The sequence below is a fragment of the Lutra lutra genome, chromosome 16 (assembly GCF_902655055.1).
Source record: "Lutra lutra chromosome 16, mLutLut1.2, whole genome shotgun sequence".
NCBI lineage: Eukaryota > Metazoa > Chordata > Mammalia > Carnivora > Mustelidae > Lutra > Lutra lutra.
Genome location: NC_062293.1, coordinates 60,371,137 through 60,386,762, shown reverse-complemented (window position 1 = coordinate 60,386,762; position 15,626 = coordinate 60,371,137). Strand labels below are relative to the sequence as shown.

General features: G+C 63.0%; 1 protein-coding gene and 1 pseudogene across 5 annotated transcripts in view; one reads left to right on the top strand and one right to left on the bottom strand.

Annotated features, from left to right (window-relative positions):
- Window positions 1-1,619: 1,619 nt before the first annotated feature.
- WSCD1 (WSC domain containing 1) overlaps window positions 1,620-15,626 on the bottom strand; it is a 31,722-nt gene continuing 17,715 nt past the window's right edge. For all 5 annotated transcript variants that reach the window (XM_047708054.1, XM_047708053.1, XM_047708052.1 and 2 more), the window contains 4 exons: window positions 9,009-9,168; window positions 8,394-8,558; window positions 6,397-6,597; window positions 1,620-5,386 (listed from right to left, as the gene is read on the bottom strand). In XM_047708054.1, coding sequence (XP_047564010.1) covers window positions 5,034-5,386; window positions 6,397-6,597; window positions 8,394-8,558; window positions 9,009-9,168 — 879 coding nt within the window. In that variant the 3' untranslated portion in view covers window positions 1,620-5,033. The remainder of the gene's footprint in view (window positions 5,387-6,396; window positions 6,598-8,393; window positions 8,559-9,008; window positions 9,169-15,626) is intronic.
- Window positions 2,834-3,986, top strand: LOC125086723 (uncharacterized; annotated as a pseudogene).

Sequence of the window (15,626 nt, the reverse complement as noted above, 5' to 3'; positions counted from 1 at the left end):
CCCGGATGCAGCCGGGCTCTGGAGTCCAGGCACCAGCCTTTGAGGAATTCGAGAAGGACGTTGAGGGGGAGGGCCAGCATTCAACCCAAAAATCGTCAATGGCGTCTTAAAACTAAAGAAGTCCAGATACTGAAAGGCCCACCATGTGCAGAGTGGCCAGTGTGGACTGGGGACGCGGCCCTGACTCGTAGGGACGCGGGTGTAACCAGCCCCGCGATGATATCCTCAAACACCCTCCATAGTCATTGCAGACCGGCAGGGGAGGGGAGCAGAAAGTACGGATTTCCAGATTTTTCCCACTTTGGTGTTGTGGCTGTCAGACTCTGACTTGGTCCGCAGGGATCCCCACCTCCTGGGGCTCATGCTTTCGTGGGACCCCAGCCCCCGAGTGGGGGTCTGTCCCGTGGGACGCGGCAACGGTGACTGGACGGTCTTCCTGGGATTAGGTAGGAGACGTGGGACCCTCCCACCAGCAGCCGCTTTGCTGCAACCTTCCTGGGAGAGGCCCACGTGTCAGGACCGCGTGTGGGTCCCAGGGACCGAGGGCCTCTGTCCTACAACCACAGACACTCAGTTCCGCCAACAGTGTGGGGGAGCCTGGGCGTGGACATGCCCGTCAGACCTACGGTGGGAACGCAGACCACTAATACCACCTTGATGGCGGGCGGCCCAGGGAGGTCCACCCAGATGTCCGACCCACGGGAGCCGGGGGAGGGTGCCTGGGGGTCGGCTCGAGCTGCTGGGTTCATGGTAATTTGTCACGTGGCAAAGGCAAGCAGCCCAGCTGACAGTAGTGGGGTGTGATCTCAACCGTGGCCAGTTGCACTGTCGGCGGGGCACAGGGGTCCTGCCTGCCAGGCGGGCGTGGGTCACTGGGTCGGCTGGGTGCGGGGCTCAGACAGTGGGGACGAGATCAGTGAGTGACCTGACGCCAATGTCCAGGTGACCACTGTCTCGTGGTCAGGAGGGCTGGCATGCAATGGGAGGGAGCACCCGCTTGTCCTGTGGGTGAGCGTCCCAAGCTTATCCGTCAGCCCCCTGGGGGCGCAGGACCCTCTCCCACCTGGGACGCCTGGGAGAGAGCAAGGACACCCCGGCGCGTTGCGGTCCCTCTCCCCGCTCCTCGTGGGCAGGTCTTCAAGTCCTGGCCCTCGGCGCCGACCTCGGGCGCCCACCAAAGTGTGTTCTGGCAGAGAACTGGCCATGAGATTAACGGGGTCACTTCCAGACAAGCCGGCTGGGCACATCTGCCCCATTATTAGCGACGCCCGAGAGCTATACCGTCGAAGCAGAAGGGCGGCCGGGTGGTTTCGTGGAAGGAGCCGCGCTCCTGCCGGTGCTCTGAGCACTTGTCCCTCCAGCGTGACCTCTGGGGGGTCTGGGTCCCTCATCCGTGAAGCAGAGGGCAGGCGCTTGGACCCGCTCAGCCTAGAAGCTAGATCTCTCCCCTGACAGAGGCGCCCGCAGGCAGAGGTCTCTGTTGTAGGAAAAAGGCTCCGTCCGCAGCCCCCCAGCTCAAACTGGGCCGAAGCCCGGCCCCCGCCTGCAGCCGCCACGGAGACAGAACGCGGGGCTAAGCCCACGGCCGACGAGGAAGAGAAGCCCAACTGCAGCTGAGGTGAACAAGAAGGGGGTTTATTGGCTCGTGTAACAAACCCGCCCAGAGGCAGGGCGATCGCAGCCAGTCTTGAGTATAGGTAACGACGCCAAGTTCCTGGCTCCTGTGCCCCCCGACTGTCCCCGCGGTAGAACCGGCGACACCTGAGGGTGGGTCCCTCCGCAGGCCCAGGGCTGCCGCCTCCCCTCCCACCAGCAGCGCACGTGCTTCCCAATGACCTGAGATGCCCTCCGGCCACGCCGCACTAGCTCATGCTACCGCCCCCGAACCCACTGTAGCCAGAGAGATGGAGCCGCTGGCTTCGCCCAGAGCCATCTTCGCCCCGGAGATGACAATGACCTTACATAGCCCCACCCGAGACCAGGGCTGCTGGGGAGGGAAACAGGGGCGGGAACAGGGGGCACAGCCCCGCCCAGCGCGTGCGCTGGCTTCCACTCCGTTTCGACCTCATTCAGGCCAACTCGTCCTGGTGGGAACAGTGAGCAGGCGGGGCCCAGACCAGTGGGTTTCCCGCTAGACCCCCATGAACCACCCTGCACAGCCCTGGTGAGCTTCCGACCACAGGAGACACACCTCTGCCCCAAGTATTCCTGCAGCCATGAAGACCTCCCCAGCACTCCCATCTCCCCCCTGAGGGCCCCCCAGGAACCAAGGAGCTCCTGCCATGTTTTAAGGGGAAAATGAATTCTGGTGTGCAAACATTATCACACATTCATGCACTCGGGATCTAATTTTAGCTGCAAGAGACTTCGTTACAAGATGCTCACATAATTAAGCAGCTTTCTTCCTGGGGTCTGGAAGCCTGTCTATTCTTCTGTTTCATTTACACATCACTGGGATTATCAGAAATGTGTTTTCGTTTTTTAAAATTATATATTTTGGTGTTTCCAAATTGATCCACAACGGGAGATGAAAACCATGGAAATTACACGTCTTAACGCAGGTCTGCGTTGATTTCGTGGCCTCGCTGTTAAAGCTGGAATCTGCAGAAGTGGGGTTTTCTCACAACTCTCCCCCAGATTCACACTGGCTTTTGTGCCCGGGCTACTTGATGGAGAAGCTGAGAGCTCCAGGAGGCCTCACTTGCACAAACGGACAGCCAGAGCCCTTCCTGTGCCTCCAGGCTCTCCCACAGGAAGAATCAGCCACAGGGCCTTTGCATGTCTTTGCTCATCAGACACCCAGGAGCACCAGCCCCCTGTAGGGCACCTGACCATGTGGACCGACTCAGCGCGACCTGGGTGTACACTGACCCCATCTTTCTACTCAGTTGCAGGTCTGGCTGAGGTGCCCTGTAAACCACAAGGCCATGAGAGCGACCGGCTCTTCCCCGGGAAGGAAAGGAGGTTCTCTGCGCACCTGCAGCAGGAAATGGACCAGCTACCGGGAGTCTGGCTGATGCTGTCTTGATTCTGGGTTGGGCAGGAGGGTGGGTGGCCCAAGGGTCAGTGGGCCTGGCCCTTCAGCCACACCTCTGCCCTTCCCAGCCTCCCCGGCGTCTGGGTCTTCCCCCCGAAGTCCGGGAAGAGTGAGGGCCAGAGCTGGGAGCCTGGCTCAGGAGGCAGCCTGCATCCGGCTCTCCATCCTGCCTCTAGGCTTGCTTGGGGGTGTGTGTGCAGGGACCGTTGGGCCACCTTCCACGGCAGGTGGGGCCCCCTGGCAGGCCTCACCTCTTTCTATGACTCCAGACAGTTTTGTCAGGGGCCTTCCCAGAGGGAACCGCGGAGCCGGGGCCGTGCTGATAAGCGTTGCCAGCATTAAGCCGAGAGCGGCTGTGGGACGGCCCAGGACAGGCTCAGCACCGCGGTGGGTTTGGCAGGGACGGGTGTGGAGGCCTCCCTCCGAGGAAGGGAAGCCCGCCGGGCCCTCCACTCCACCAGCTCTCACATGGTGGCTCTCGGCTTCCCGGGGCCGGGGAGAGTGCAGGGTCGGGACGTTCCAACCCTGGTTTCCCCAAATCTCTCACCCTGTTTTCTTCCCCTGGGGCAGCTTGGCTCAGGCTGCAGGAGGGCAGACCAAGGGGCCCTGCCACCGTCACCCCAAGCCTGGAGAAGCTGTCGAGGGGCCCATCCACCATCGTCCACCTGGCAGGGGTCCAACCCCCTCCACTGGAGACCTGGTAACGCGGCCTCATTCTGAACCCGAGGTACCCCTGAAGGGAGCTCTGTCCCTCCAGGCTGAGCACCAGGTGGCTGAGGATGGTCCCTCTCTGTGTCCCCACCTCTGTCCTCACCCACCCACTCCACCCCAGCTGCAGAAACTCAGACACACGCGCCCCACAGCCCATCCCCCTGTTCTCCAAGCCCCTGAGCTTTGCACACACTGTTCTCTTTGCCTAGAGGTCCTTCCCTCGGCTCTGCTGGGGTAATTCCTATAGATCCCTCCAGACCAGCCCGTACGGTGACCCTGAGCCTGTATGGCAAACACAGTCCTCTGCTACTGGGTTTTTTCCCCTCTGTGACCACCCCTCCTCTGCCCCCTGAGGCTGTGAGCTGGGGTGGGCAGCTTTCCTACCGCTCCCCCCAGCCACCGGCCAGCTAGCACACAGCAGCCCACTGCGCTCATGAGGACCCTCCCTCCGGGGTGAACGAGTGGGAAAGACGGCAGGCTCCCACAGAGACAGAGGGTGTGGCGATGCGGCCCAGGGACCCAGCAGCAGGGGATGGGGGTGTGTGTGAACTCAGAGGGTTTGGCCGTGGCCCCTCCCCCGACGGTTGTGTGGATGGGGGACATGGCCAAGTGGGTGGTGTCACCGGTCCAAGTGACACCAAGACCCATCCCTCCTGGGTCTCCCCATGTGCACCCCAAGCTCCCTCTGGAGGCCAGCCCTTCCCTGCCCCATGCCCCCTCGCCCCATACCCTGCCTCTAGGACATGGGAGGAAAAAGTCAGGCAAGGGGGTTCCTCCACGGCTTGCTGATGTTGGACGGGGTAGTGGGGGTGTACAGAGCTGTGGCAGGTCCTGAGGTCAGTGTGCAGCATGGGGATGGCGAGGAGGCTCCACTCTGAGCTGCCAGCCGGTCTGCGGAGAAGGGAGTGCAGGGCTGTGGTCGCAGGGGCCTGGTGGCCATACCACAGATGTTCACAGGGCGTCAGATGTGCTGTTTAGGGTCACAGGGTCCAGCAGCCTCTGTGAGCTCAAGCCCACGCCACGGTACTCGCTGCTCACAGTGCTGATGCCCACCCAGCCCCGCACCAGTGGGCAAGTATCCCGGCCAGCAAGCCCGCAGCGGGAAGCAGGAGAGCTGCACCGGGAGCCCAGCATGCACGCAGTCTGGCGTGCCAAGTCCGAGGGGGTCCCCGCAAGCGTGCAGTGGCACGTGCGGCGGGTCTGTGAGCGCGGGGGCCCCTTGGCGGCTCCGGCAGCCGGGCCCACGGAGCAGCATCTGGGTGGTGCGGGCGGAGCAGCTGGGCGGTCATCTAGGCACGTACTCGCCGGGCAGCCCGGCCCCGCCGTGGTCGCGCAGCGCCTTGTCCACCGTCCGGATGTAGCCGTCGATCAGCGCCCGCATCTCGGGGGTGAAGGGCTCGGGGTCGTGTGGACGCCGGCCACGCCGTCGGAAGCTGCCCTCCTTGTTGTTCTCCACGCACAGCAGCCGCTCCTCGCTCACGGACACGTTGAGGAAGGCCACCATCTCCCGCAGCGTGGGCAGCAGGCTGTGCCGCAGCTCCTCGTAGTGCACCACCAGCAGCCGCTTGCCGAACCGCAGCCAGTCTAGCACGTGCGAGGACCACCAGGCCGCGTAGCTGCGCACAAAGTCTGGCCACTCTGCGGGGAGAGACGCACAGGTCGGCCCCGCCTCCCGGGCGCTGCGGTGGGGGAGCCGGGGAGGAGGCCGACCAGGGCAGGCGGCCCCTCGGACCAGGCCCACGGGCAGTAAGAGCGGCACCTCGGGGCCAGCCTGGTACATCGGGCCACGTCTGCGTTGGTGGCCGTGCAGCCCCACATGAGGACAGATGCGGCGTGTATGTAGGGAGCTGGTTCCCTCTCTCGTGGACAGTGAGCGCCCTGACCTCGGGGCTCATGCCAGGGCAGGGAGAGCCACGAGCCCATGCGGCACAGCGGTGTTCATCATGGGGGGGATGGGTGACCCTCATTCACGCTCACCTTGCCCCAGGTGACAGGGACGAGCAGGGGTACCACGAGGACGGGCGTAGGCCCGAGCGCCCGCCCAGGTCCTCCTATGAAGCTAAGTGAGCGAGGTCCCTGCCTGATGCCCACCACGTCCCATGGGGGTGGCCAGTCCACCCCGTGACGCCGCCAGGCAGCCGGCAACGTTCGGGGAGGATCAATCCGTGAGAGCTCTGTCCCGGCAAACTGAGACATGTGCTGGGGCTTTTGTCTTGGTGGGGACGGTGCCAATATCAACAAATACAGCTTATGACCATCCTGCCACCTCGGATGGCGTGGGGACCCTTCTCTTTCCCTGGTCTTCACGACCACCCTCAGACAGGGACTGCTCTGGTGTCTTCGGTGGGTAAACTGAGGCCCCTGGGAGCCGAGGAGGGACCAGAGCTCAGCCTCCTGCTCCTGGGGCGCCAGCAAGGGGCAGGGTGGGCTGGAGGCAATGGGGATGTCTGCCGGGGCAGGGTCTGCGGGGACGGGCCTGCCTGCCTGACAGCCCCACACCTGCTGCCCTCTGACCGCTCAGTGTCCCAACGCTCGCCACCTGGACCCGTGTCCCGGCCACACCTCGGGGGACAGCGGCCGAGTCCGGGCAGGGCCGGGACGGGTGTCTGCACAGAAGAGCTGCCCTCCCCCGCCTCCCTTCTGCCCACCTTTGCTCTTCCAGTTTTGGTCGGCCGCGTAGCCCAGGTGCCCAGCACACTTGCGGTTGAACTCAGCCACCAGGGACCGGTATGGGTTCCGGATCAGCAGGATAGCCGAGTCGAACATCTCGATCTCCCTGCGGCCACTCTCATGGGTCTTCACGCAGATGGTGCGCCGGCTGCGCCAGTGGTCCTTCTCGCCCTTGAACCCTGCAGGGAGACGGGGGCCTGAGCACGGTGGTGGACCCCGCCGTGGCAGCCAGCAGCGCTGAGTGCACCTCCAGGAGACCCCACAAGTCCAGGGGCGGGGCCTGACGCCCCTCTACAACCTGCAGGCGCGTGCGTGTGGGCGTCTGCATGGCGATTTCCCGCGAGCGTCGCCGACATCCCATGAGTGAGTTGTGGCCGCAGGTGTGGCTCAGAGTGGGCAGGACACCTACCAGGATCGCACGGCAGCACGGGGCTCTGGGCACCTGGTGCAGGTGTCCCCGTGAGGCCGGGCTTCCAGCCCCTGCCCGGCGGTGGACCCCGGGGTCCTGTGGCAGGGTCCCAGCCCTTCCCACCCATAACAGAGTCACGCGTGGGTCAGTAAGACACTGTGGGCTCGTTCAGTGGAGGCCTTTGTGCTGGCGATGGAGGGGCTCCGTGTGCGGTCCCACGGAGCACAGGGCCTCCCAGGAACTAGGAGTCAGGGGCCGGTCAGGGGGTGCAGCCAGATGTCACAGAAGGACCCCAGGAGGGGTGCCCCAGAACCACATCCCGCCATGTCTGGGGTCCGCCAGCCGGGGACCCGTGCTCCATAAACGAGCATGCGTGTCTCCTGGGCTCTTGGGGACAACCACAGCAACAAGCAGAGGCAGGGGGTGGCACACAAAGGCGCAGCAGGTGGGGCCGGGTTCTTTGATGCTGGGAACAAGGCTCCTCTGAGGCGGGTTTGCCTCCTGGAACCCAGCACAGTTCAAGCGGATCTCTGCCTGCCCCAGGCCTAACAACCACCAGCCTTCGCCGGGGCTCCTACTGCCCAGCACTGGGACAAGGGAAAGAGGAGCCAGACCACGGGCTGTAAACATGGGATCAGGATCAGGATTGGGTCCCCAGCACCCCAAGTCCATCGGGCTGTCCCCATAGTGGCCGCTCTGTGTGTCCCATGGGCCACAGTAGCCCAGGACAGACGGGGTGCCCATGCATGTCACTGGGGGGTTGGTGCAGAGGCCAGCGGCCACCCCGCACCAGTCCCATAAGCCTCACAGGGGGAACCTCTGGGGCCATCACACATGGCCACGCCAGCAACTGGGCCCCCGGGCCACTTGCAGAACAAGACCGCCAGCTGTGCAGACCCTCTAGATGAGCAGGTGACTAGCAGCCCGTGCTGCAGGACTCCATGGGCGCCAGGCCACAGCAGGCAGGACCCCGGGACAGATCATCCGGCCGCCCCACTGGGGGGGCGGGTAGCACTCAGGAATTAAGGATGAATGACCAGCTTTCCTGGCTTCTCCCACCCAACCAGAGCCCTCTGCCAAGCTGAGGACACTGTGGGTCTGGGCTTCCCTTCCTAAACCACAGTCCAGTCAGGAACCTGGACGCAACGGGGGTGACACCTGACGGCAGACCGATAGCCCCTCGCTTGGCCGGGTTCTCGTTCCTACTCAGCACAGGAAGGCCCCTTGCTTCTGCAGGGAGAGACTAGGGGCCACACAACTCGGGGGGCTTTGCACCATCTTGAAAACACAGCGTTTTGAGGAGCTCCTTCTGGCCTCACAGAACATCCGACAATGAGCCGGTGATGTCTCACTGAATTACCGCGGGTTCTGACAATGAGGAGAAATTCGGAAAGTGGTCGTAGCATGGGCACGCAAGCTAAAGTGGTCGTAGCATGGGCACGCAAGCTGTGGGGATGGATGTCCCAAGTCCCGGGCCGGCCGCACGGCTGGGAGCGTGTTTGCAATGCTGGTTCCCTGGCCCCCGGGGCTGGCCCTGGGACTCCAGGCCCCTCGGCCCTCACTCACCCTTGTTGTACAGGGTCCCGTCGAAGTAGTAGCTCCCTGTGTAGAAGCCGGTGGCGTGCTCGATGAGGTGCCGCGCCCACGTGTTCCCAGCTCCCGGGAAGCTCGACAGAGCCACAAACACCTTGGCCTTGGTGGGTAGGAACCGCCGGTCTGTGCAGCGAGTGTCTGAAAGGCCAGAGGCTGACCACCGACCGCCCCACCCGGACCCACCGCCCGCAGACTCCTGCTTCACCGATGGGGAAACTGAGGCAGGCCCGGGGGGGAGGGGGTGGCCGCCCAAGCCCGTGCCCAAAGAGAACTCCGGGGATGACGAGGCCTCCCACAGCCCGGGCAGCGAGCCCTGGCTCCCCACACAGCACAGAACATTCCAGGTTCTGCCGGACGGTGGTGGGGCCCCGCCTCGTGGCTCTCCTGCTGTTCCTCAAAGCACCTCCGTCCCCAGACTCAGGGAAAGGCCAGGTACATCCCGTGCCCAGCCTCCAGGGATGGTGGTGGCCTCCCCTCCCCACCCCAGGACGCACGCAGCCGCACTGGTCTCTCCCAATGCCCAGACAGCACATGCGACAGACATGGGGGAGGGCCCCGCACGCCTTGTGCCCCAAGCACCGAACTCACCCTGCACGGGCGTCTGGTAAACCGCACAGTACTCGGCCAGCCTCTGTGCCTTGGGCTCCTGGCCACACAGTGCGCTGTCCACGGCGTCCCGGAGGCTGAACTGAGGTGTGGGGTAAGCACAGTAGCACTCCCAGCCCCGCAGGATGGCCAGGGGGAACTCCTGCCAGGGAGCGAGGGGGGAGAAGCATGTGGGGTGCCCGCCAGGGCCAGGCCTCCCGACTCGCATCAGCACGGATGGTGCCCATCCTTCCCGTGACAGCCCAGGGGAGGCAGGATGCATGGGACGTGACTTCTGCCCCCAGCAGCTCAGAGTGGGCCGGGGACCCGACAACAGTCAGAGTGAGGAAGGCCCGGGCTAACCTTGGGGGCCCGGCGGGAGTGCAGCGAGGACCGGGCACCCGGAGCGGGATGTCTGTGGGAGCCAGTGAGTGCGAGGGTCAGGATGGGGCAGGTGAGTGCACATACTGCGTCCTGAAGGGAGCTCTGGCGTTCCCGCTGGGGCTCCCTGGGGAGGAGACCAGCCCAACCCAACTGCAGGGGCAGGGGGTGCAGGCCAGGCAGCCGCAAGTCCCTGCAGCTCTGCCAGGATTAGGGGTGGGGCAGCGCCTCGCGGTGAGGCCGGACCCTGGCCTCCTGTGTGGGTTTCGTTCCCTGCTCCCTCTGCCCCCACAGAGGAGACCGCTGGGTGCTGGACGACCTCGGGCAAGGTACCTGCCGAGCCTCTCTGTGCTTCACCACCGAACACGGGCGATCAGGGGACTCGCACGTCCCTAATGAGGGCGGCCCAGCACGGGGCATGGCACGCGGGTGCTCCCGGGTACCCAGCCCCGTCATCCTGCCTGCCCCTGCCTCTTGCAAATGGAAATGCAGGGAGGGAGGTGGCAGGGAGGGAGGCGGGAGGCTGAGGCAGCACCACACAGACCTTTTTATTTTTTGCTCACAGCGAAAATCTCGTAAATAAATAAAGAAAAGAAAAATCAATAGCGTTTTCCAAGTGTGGCTTGGCAAAGTGAGGATCTCTGCGTCCAGAAAGTCGCCCGTCCCAGCCATGGTGGGGGGGCGATGCAGAGCCTGTGGGGGGCTCCTGTGCTCAGGCGTGTGCCCCCCAGTGCCCTGCACCCCTACCAGAGCCTCTCCCCGCCTCCCTCCTCCTCCTGGATGCCCACGAGCTGCTGCACCCCTGCCGGGAGCTCCCAGGGTCCTAGCCCTGTCCCTCTGCGAGCTGAGCTGCCGCATGGGGACAGAAGCCTAGACCTTGCGTTGTTCTGACACTGCACACCCCCACCAGGCGCCCCTGCGCGCCTCCACCACGCACCCCTGCGCACCCCCCCACATGCCCCTGCGCACCCCCACCACGCGCCCATGTGCCCCCACCACCACCCGTGTGCCCCACCACGCACCCTACCATGCACCCCCGCACGCCCCACCACGCACCCCCGCGTGCCCCCACCACGCACCCCCGTGCACCCCACCTCGCACCCCCGTGCACCCCACCACGCACCCCTGCGCACCCCCCCATGCATCCACTACCCATGCCCATCGTTGCTACAGCACCAAGCCCCACCCCGCCCCATGCAGGAAAAGCCCTTAAACAGCCCGGGGGCCCCATCCACAATGCTAGTCTCTATAAAACAGACAAGTCCTTCGGCTGTTGGCTTGGAAGAGGGGGAGGACCTGGCTTCCCTCTGGCCTCCTCCCCAGCTTGTCTTCTCCCCTGGGACCAGAGCCCCGGTCCCCATGCTTTTTCTGGACAAGGCTTGAGGCAAGGATTTTCGGAGGACGGGGGAGGCAGTAGCTCAGGGTGTCCGGGCTTCCTGGGCATAGGGACCAGGGAGGAAGCAGCAGGCGTGTAGCCCATCAGATCCCAACACTGACCCTGACACGTCCAAGCCTCAGTTTCCCTATCTGCGAGCACCTTCTCATCTCTCAGGATTCCACTGCCTCCCCCCATGCTTGGGGGACCTGAGGGTTTGACACTCTGCCCGTAGGCTCCTCTCCAAGGTCCCCATGCCTGGAAGGTCGGAAGCCCCACCCCCACTGCACCTGTCAGACTTGCCCATGGTCACAGCAGCCCAGCCCCCCACTGGCCACACCCTCAGGCACCGCAGTGAGGCCTGCATTGGCATGTCGGGCTGGGGCCAGGACCAGGCCATGAAGCAGCACTGGCGGAGCCCCCAGCCATCTCTCTGCACCACTCGGCCGCTGTCCCAAGCCCACGTCCTTCCCCCACCTCAGGATGCGGCTGTATTCGGAGACAGTGTCTCTAAGGAAGGAATCCAGTTAAAATGGGGCCATGGCAGGTGCGAGCCAATCCGACTGGTGTGGCCATAAAAAGAGATTCGGATACACACACAGACGACCATATGAACACAAAGGTACAGGATGCCCGTCTGTGAGCCCACGAGACCTGAGAAGAAACCAGCCCAATGACACCCCACCTTGGGCTTCTGGTTTCCAGAGTTCCAAGAAGTGCGAGCCCCCTGTCTGTGGCACTTTGTTCGGGCAGTTGTGGTGACCTTCTACACTGGGGTCCTTACAGTCCTTGGCCATGCACCACTGGCACATGCAGAGCTCAGGACATTTGCACCTGCTGTTCTCGCTGCCTGGAACGTCCTGCCCCCGAACCTCCCACTTATTCAAGCCCCTTTCCCTGAGAGGCCTTCACTAGCCACCCTGGGTCACACCACCACACCCTTCGCACCCCCACGAGACCCCATCCCTTTGCTGAGCCCTCTGGTTCAGCCCGTGGGAATCACTGGGTCCCGTTTCCTCCTGCAGTCAGCCGCAGCTCCAACTCGTGCTCCGCGGTCGTCCAGCTACCCTAGAACGTCCTGGGAACAGGATCCCTTGGAGCAGACTTTCCCTCCCCTCAGAAATCCGTGTGCCCACGCTGGATCCCTGTGGAGGAACCAGCAGCTGTGGTCCACGTGCAGACACCATGGGGCATCCGTTCACCCCACGCGTCTGGGCTCTGTCTGCTGTGTCCTCATGAGCGCCAGCAGGACCAGGTCCCAAAAGGAAGTGTCCCTCTACCAGTGGCCACCCCTGTGGGGGTCGCACCCCACCAGCGACCCGAGCCCCTCCTCTTCCTTGAGTGGATGAAACCGTCAGGTTCCGGGTGCGTGCGGAGCATGGGGGAGCGCGGACAGTAATGTGGTTTTATTTACAACAGAACAGAACTGGATTCTGAAAACACAGGACAATTTCCAACCCCTCGGGGATTTCTAGGACATGATTTCCATAAAAATTAAATATTGATGAAACCTTCTCTGCCAGCTTCCCTGCTCCCCCCCACCCCCACCATCTTCTCAACGGTTGGAGAAGGGGAGGTGGAAGGGGGACACAGATGTGAGACCGTTTCTATCAGAGGGATACAGGGGGACAGGGTAGGGAGACAGGTCTCCAACTGGAACTGCGTCCAGAACCTGGGCCTGGTGGCTGCCGCAGGCACAGTGATTCAGTCTGGTGCTGGGTCCTGACGGTAGCAGTGGCTAGGCCCTCCCGTCCCTGGAGTCCCCCTGCAAAGGCACGTTCATGGCCACAGGTCAGGGAGTGGACGTCCCAGCAGACCCGTCTGTCTCTGTCCTCCTTGAGCGCCTTTCTTGCGGTCAGTCCCCAGGATTGTAGAGAATCACAAAAACGTCAGAGATCAGAACTTTGGGCTTCAGGAGGGCAAACTGAGGTGAGGAAGCAGGTGCCAAGCAGCCCAGACTTCAGACCGTGAGACCGATCGGGGGCAGAAGCAGCCCAGGGCTGCCCAAGACCACACTCAACTCCATGGACACACTCACAGAAATGGGGGTTTTTGGTGAAATCTGCAAACCAGCACGGAGTTTGCCTTCACCGATCTGCTGCCTCCCTTCACTCCGAGGCCGCTCTGGACATGCACACCCAGAATGAAAGAAGGTGCCCGGGGGTGGTGGCTGCTGGGATGGGCATGGACAGTGGGCGTCATGGTCAACCAGAGCTCGTCCGCAGAGCGCATCACCAAGCACGTGTCTTCTGCTGACACAACGCCCCTGCCGTCGGGCTGCAAAGTAGGAGCTGTGTGGCCGGGGAGGCAGCCCCGGAGCCGGGACCAGCTCATGCTCCCCCTGCCACAGAAACCCACGGCTTTGAACAGCATCCGTGAGAATCAGTGAGAATGCCACAGCTCAGGGCCACGAGACTGACCAGGACCACAAGGCAAGGACGTGTCTGCAAAGAGACACACACCCAGGTCACGGACTCTGAAGCCACCTTCCACCATCTTCGGAATGAGGCCACGTGACTCACTTCTGGAAACACACCTGAAGTCTCATGAGTGATGCAGGAGACACACGAGTCCCTCACACCAGTGACTCCACGTGTGATGATGCAAGGAGAGCATTACGGGCCGCTGAAAGGCTGACCTTTGGGAATGTTCATGGCAGCGTGGCTCATAGCCACGAAGAAAGAGCCCAGAGTGGGCGGGATGGGGGCTCATGCCATGAGGGACACGTGGAACAAAGGAAAATGGAAGGAGAGATTCCTTTTTTTTCTTTAAGCAGCTGCCGTGCCCAGCACGGAGCCCGAGGCGAGACTCGATCTCGCGACCCCGAGACCATGAGCTGAGCTGAGCTGAGAGTCGGACGCTCTACCAGCGGAGCACCCACGTGCCCTGAACGATTCAGTTTTAAAGATGCGAATCCCACCAACATGCCCGTCGAATGGAGGACCTGAAGATGTGAGATGCCGTTGGTGGTGTCCTCTGATGCGATACCGTCACTGATGAGTTCTCATTTAATTTCACGTTTTCCAAATTTTCTAAAATAGTTATGTGTTACCTTTAGAGACACCCACCCCCAGAAGAATAAACTTTCTCTGAAGACACACATGGTGCAACGTTGACAGGTTTACAGCCAAAATCATGAGAGAACCCCAAGGCTATGCCAGGTTGTCACCAGCCGACAGGACCCGGCGAGCATTTTAGCAAAGGGAAAAACCTCCCTCCTTAAGCCCACGTCCAGGGGTTTAATTCACAAAACCCAGACGCTCACTGCCCTGCCGCTGGCAGGCTGCAGAGGCAGTGCCCCTCCCCCACCCCGGGACAGCCTGCACCTGGCAGGATCCAGGTGGGTCCGGCAGAACAGCCGTGGTGCAGGGAACGAGCCGGGTCAGTGCCACGGGAAAGCCCGAGAAGACCCGCCCGAGCCATCAGCCGTCTACAGGAAGAGCTCACACTGTCTCCCTTCGTTCTCGCTCTCCGACAGACTAGGAGCAGGGAGAGGGGACCTCTGGCCGCACGCGGGATCCCTGTGGAAGCGTCAGGGGCCAGCAGCCCGTCTGCCCACAGTGCTGGAGCCCCTCGCCGGCCCCATGTCTGCCATCCCAGGTCCAGGCATGGACACAGGGCAGGTCTGTCCCTATGGCCACAGAATATCAGACCAAGTGGCTTCTCTGTGCTCAGACACACGTGACATTGGCCGAGCCCCGCACCGGTGGTCCGATGGTCATGGCACTGATGGTGCCCCTCATGTCCTTCTGTCTGGCCATATCATGGTGTTCCTGAACCATCACGACCAACCCACAAACCACGGTGGAGACGTCCCCTCTGGGGCCACAAACGCCCCCGACAGTGCTTGGCCCAGACCGGCCCTCGAGAAGCCCAGCCCGACCCCAGCCTTGGCTCTGCGTGGGGGCTCGCAGAAGCAGCGGGACACAGAAAACCACAGAAGTGCTCCCCAGCAGGGGAGGGGTTGCGTAAGCAACAGGACATCTGCACGATGGAGCCCAAGATGGGGAAAGTGCTGCCCGTGCCAGGACAGAGCGGTCCCTGAGCCCGACCAAGACTGACCGGACGAGGAACAGGAGCTACCCGTCCCCTCCCCCAACACTGCTCAGCAGGAACCGCAGCATCATCCTGATGGCACGGGCCCCTGCTCCCACAGCCACAACCCCCGCTGGCTCAGGCAGCATGTGAGGGGCAGCGTGTCCCCCTCGGAGCACCAGGAGAGTAAAGTGGGTCACCCGGCATGTGGGGCACCTCCACGTTTGCAGATGGAGGTGGCCAGGTCGGGTACAGTCGAGCTCCTTAGACTGGCGATGGCAGTAGGTGCTCCCGGGGCTGTAGACCTCCGGCAGGTGTGCGGAAGCCCTGGGAGGGCCATGTTTAGCAGGTGCACATGGCCCTCCACCCACAGCTCTGCTCCCACGTGGGGAGCATGGGAACATGGGCCCTAGCCAGATGCCCCAAGGACACCCCAGACACCCTGAAATGCTAGAGCCACAGAGACCCACTCCAAAGGCTGCGGCTTGGGCTGGAAAGTACAGGAAAGGCTCTGTCTCAGCCCTGATGGGCGCGTCTCAAGAGACACCAGGGAGGGCAGGCTCCCCCCGTCCCCAGAAGCCCACTTCCTGCAGCTCTGAGCCACCAGCCGGGTCAGAACCAGAGGGCCTGCCTGGGTCCAAATCCCAGCTCCCCCACATAGGGGATGGGTGACCTTGGGCAGCATGCATGACCTGCTCCACCTCTGTTTCCTCACCTACAATCACAGCATGTCTCAGCACCCACCAGGCATGGCCATCAGGAGGGCAGAGTGACTTACTACGTGGCGAGGGGTGTGGCCACTGCCGGATGAACAAGGACATATGCACCAC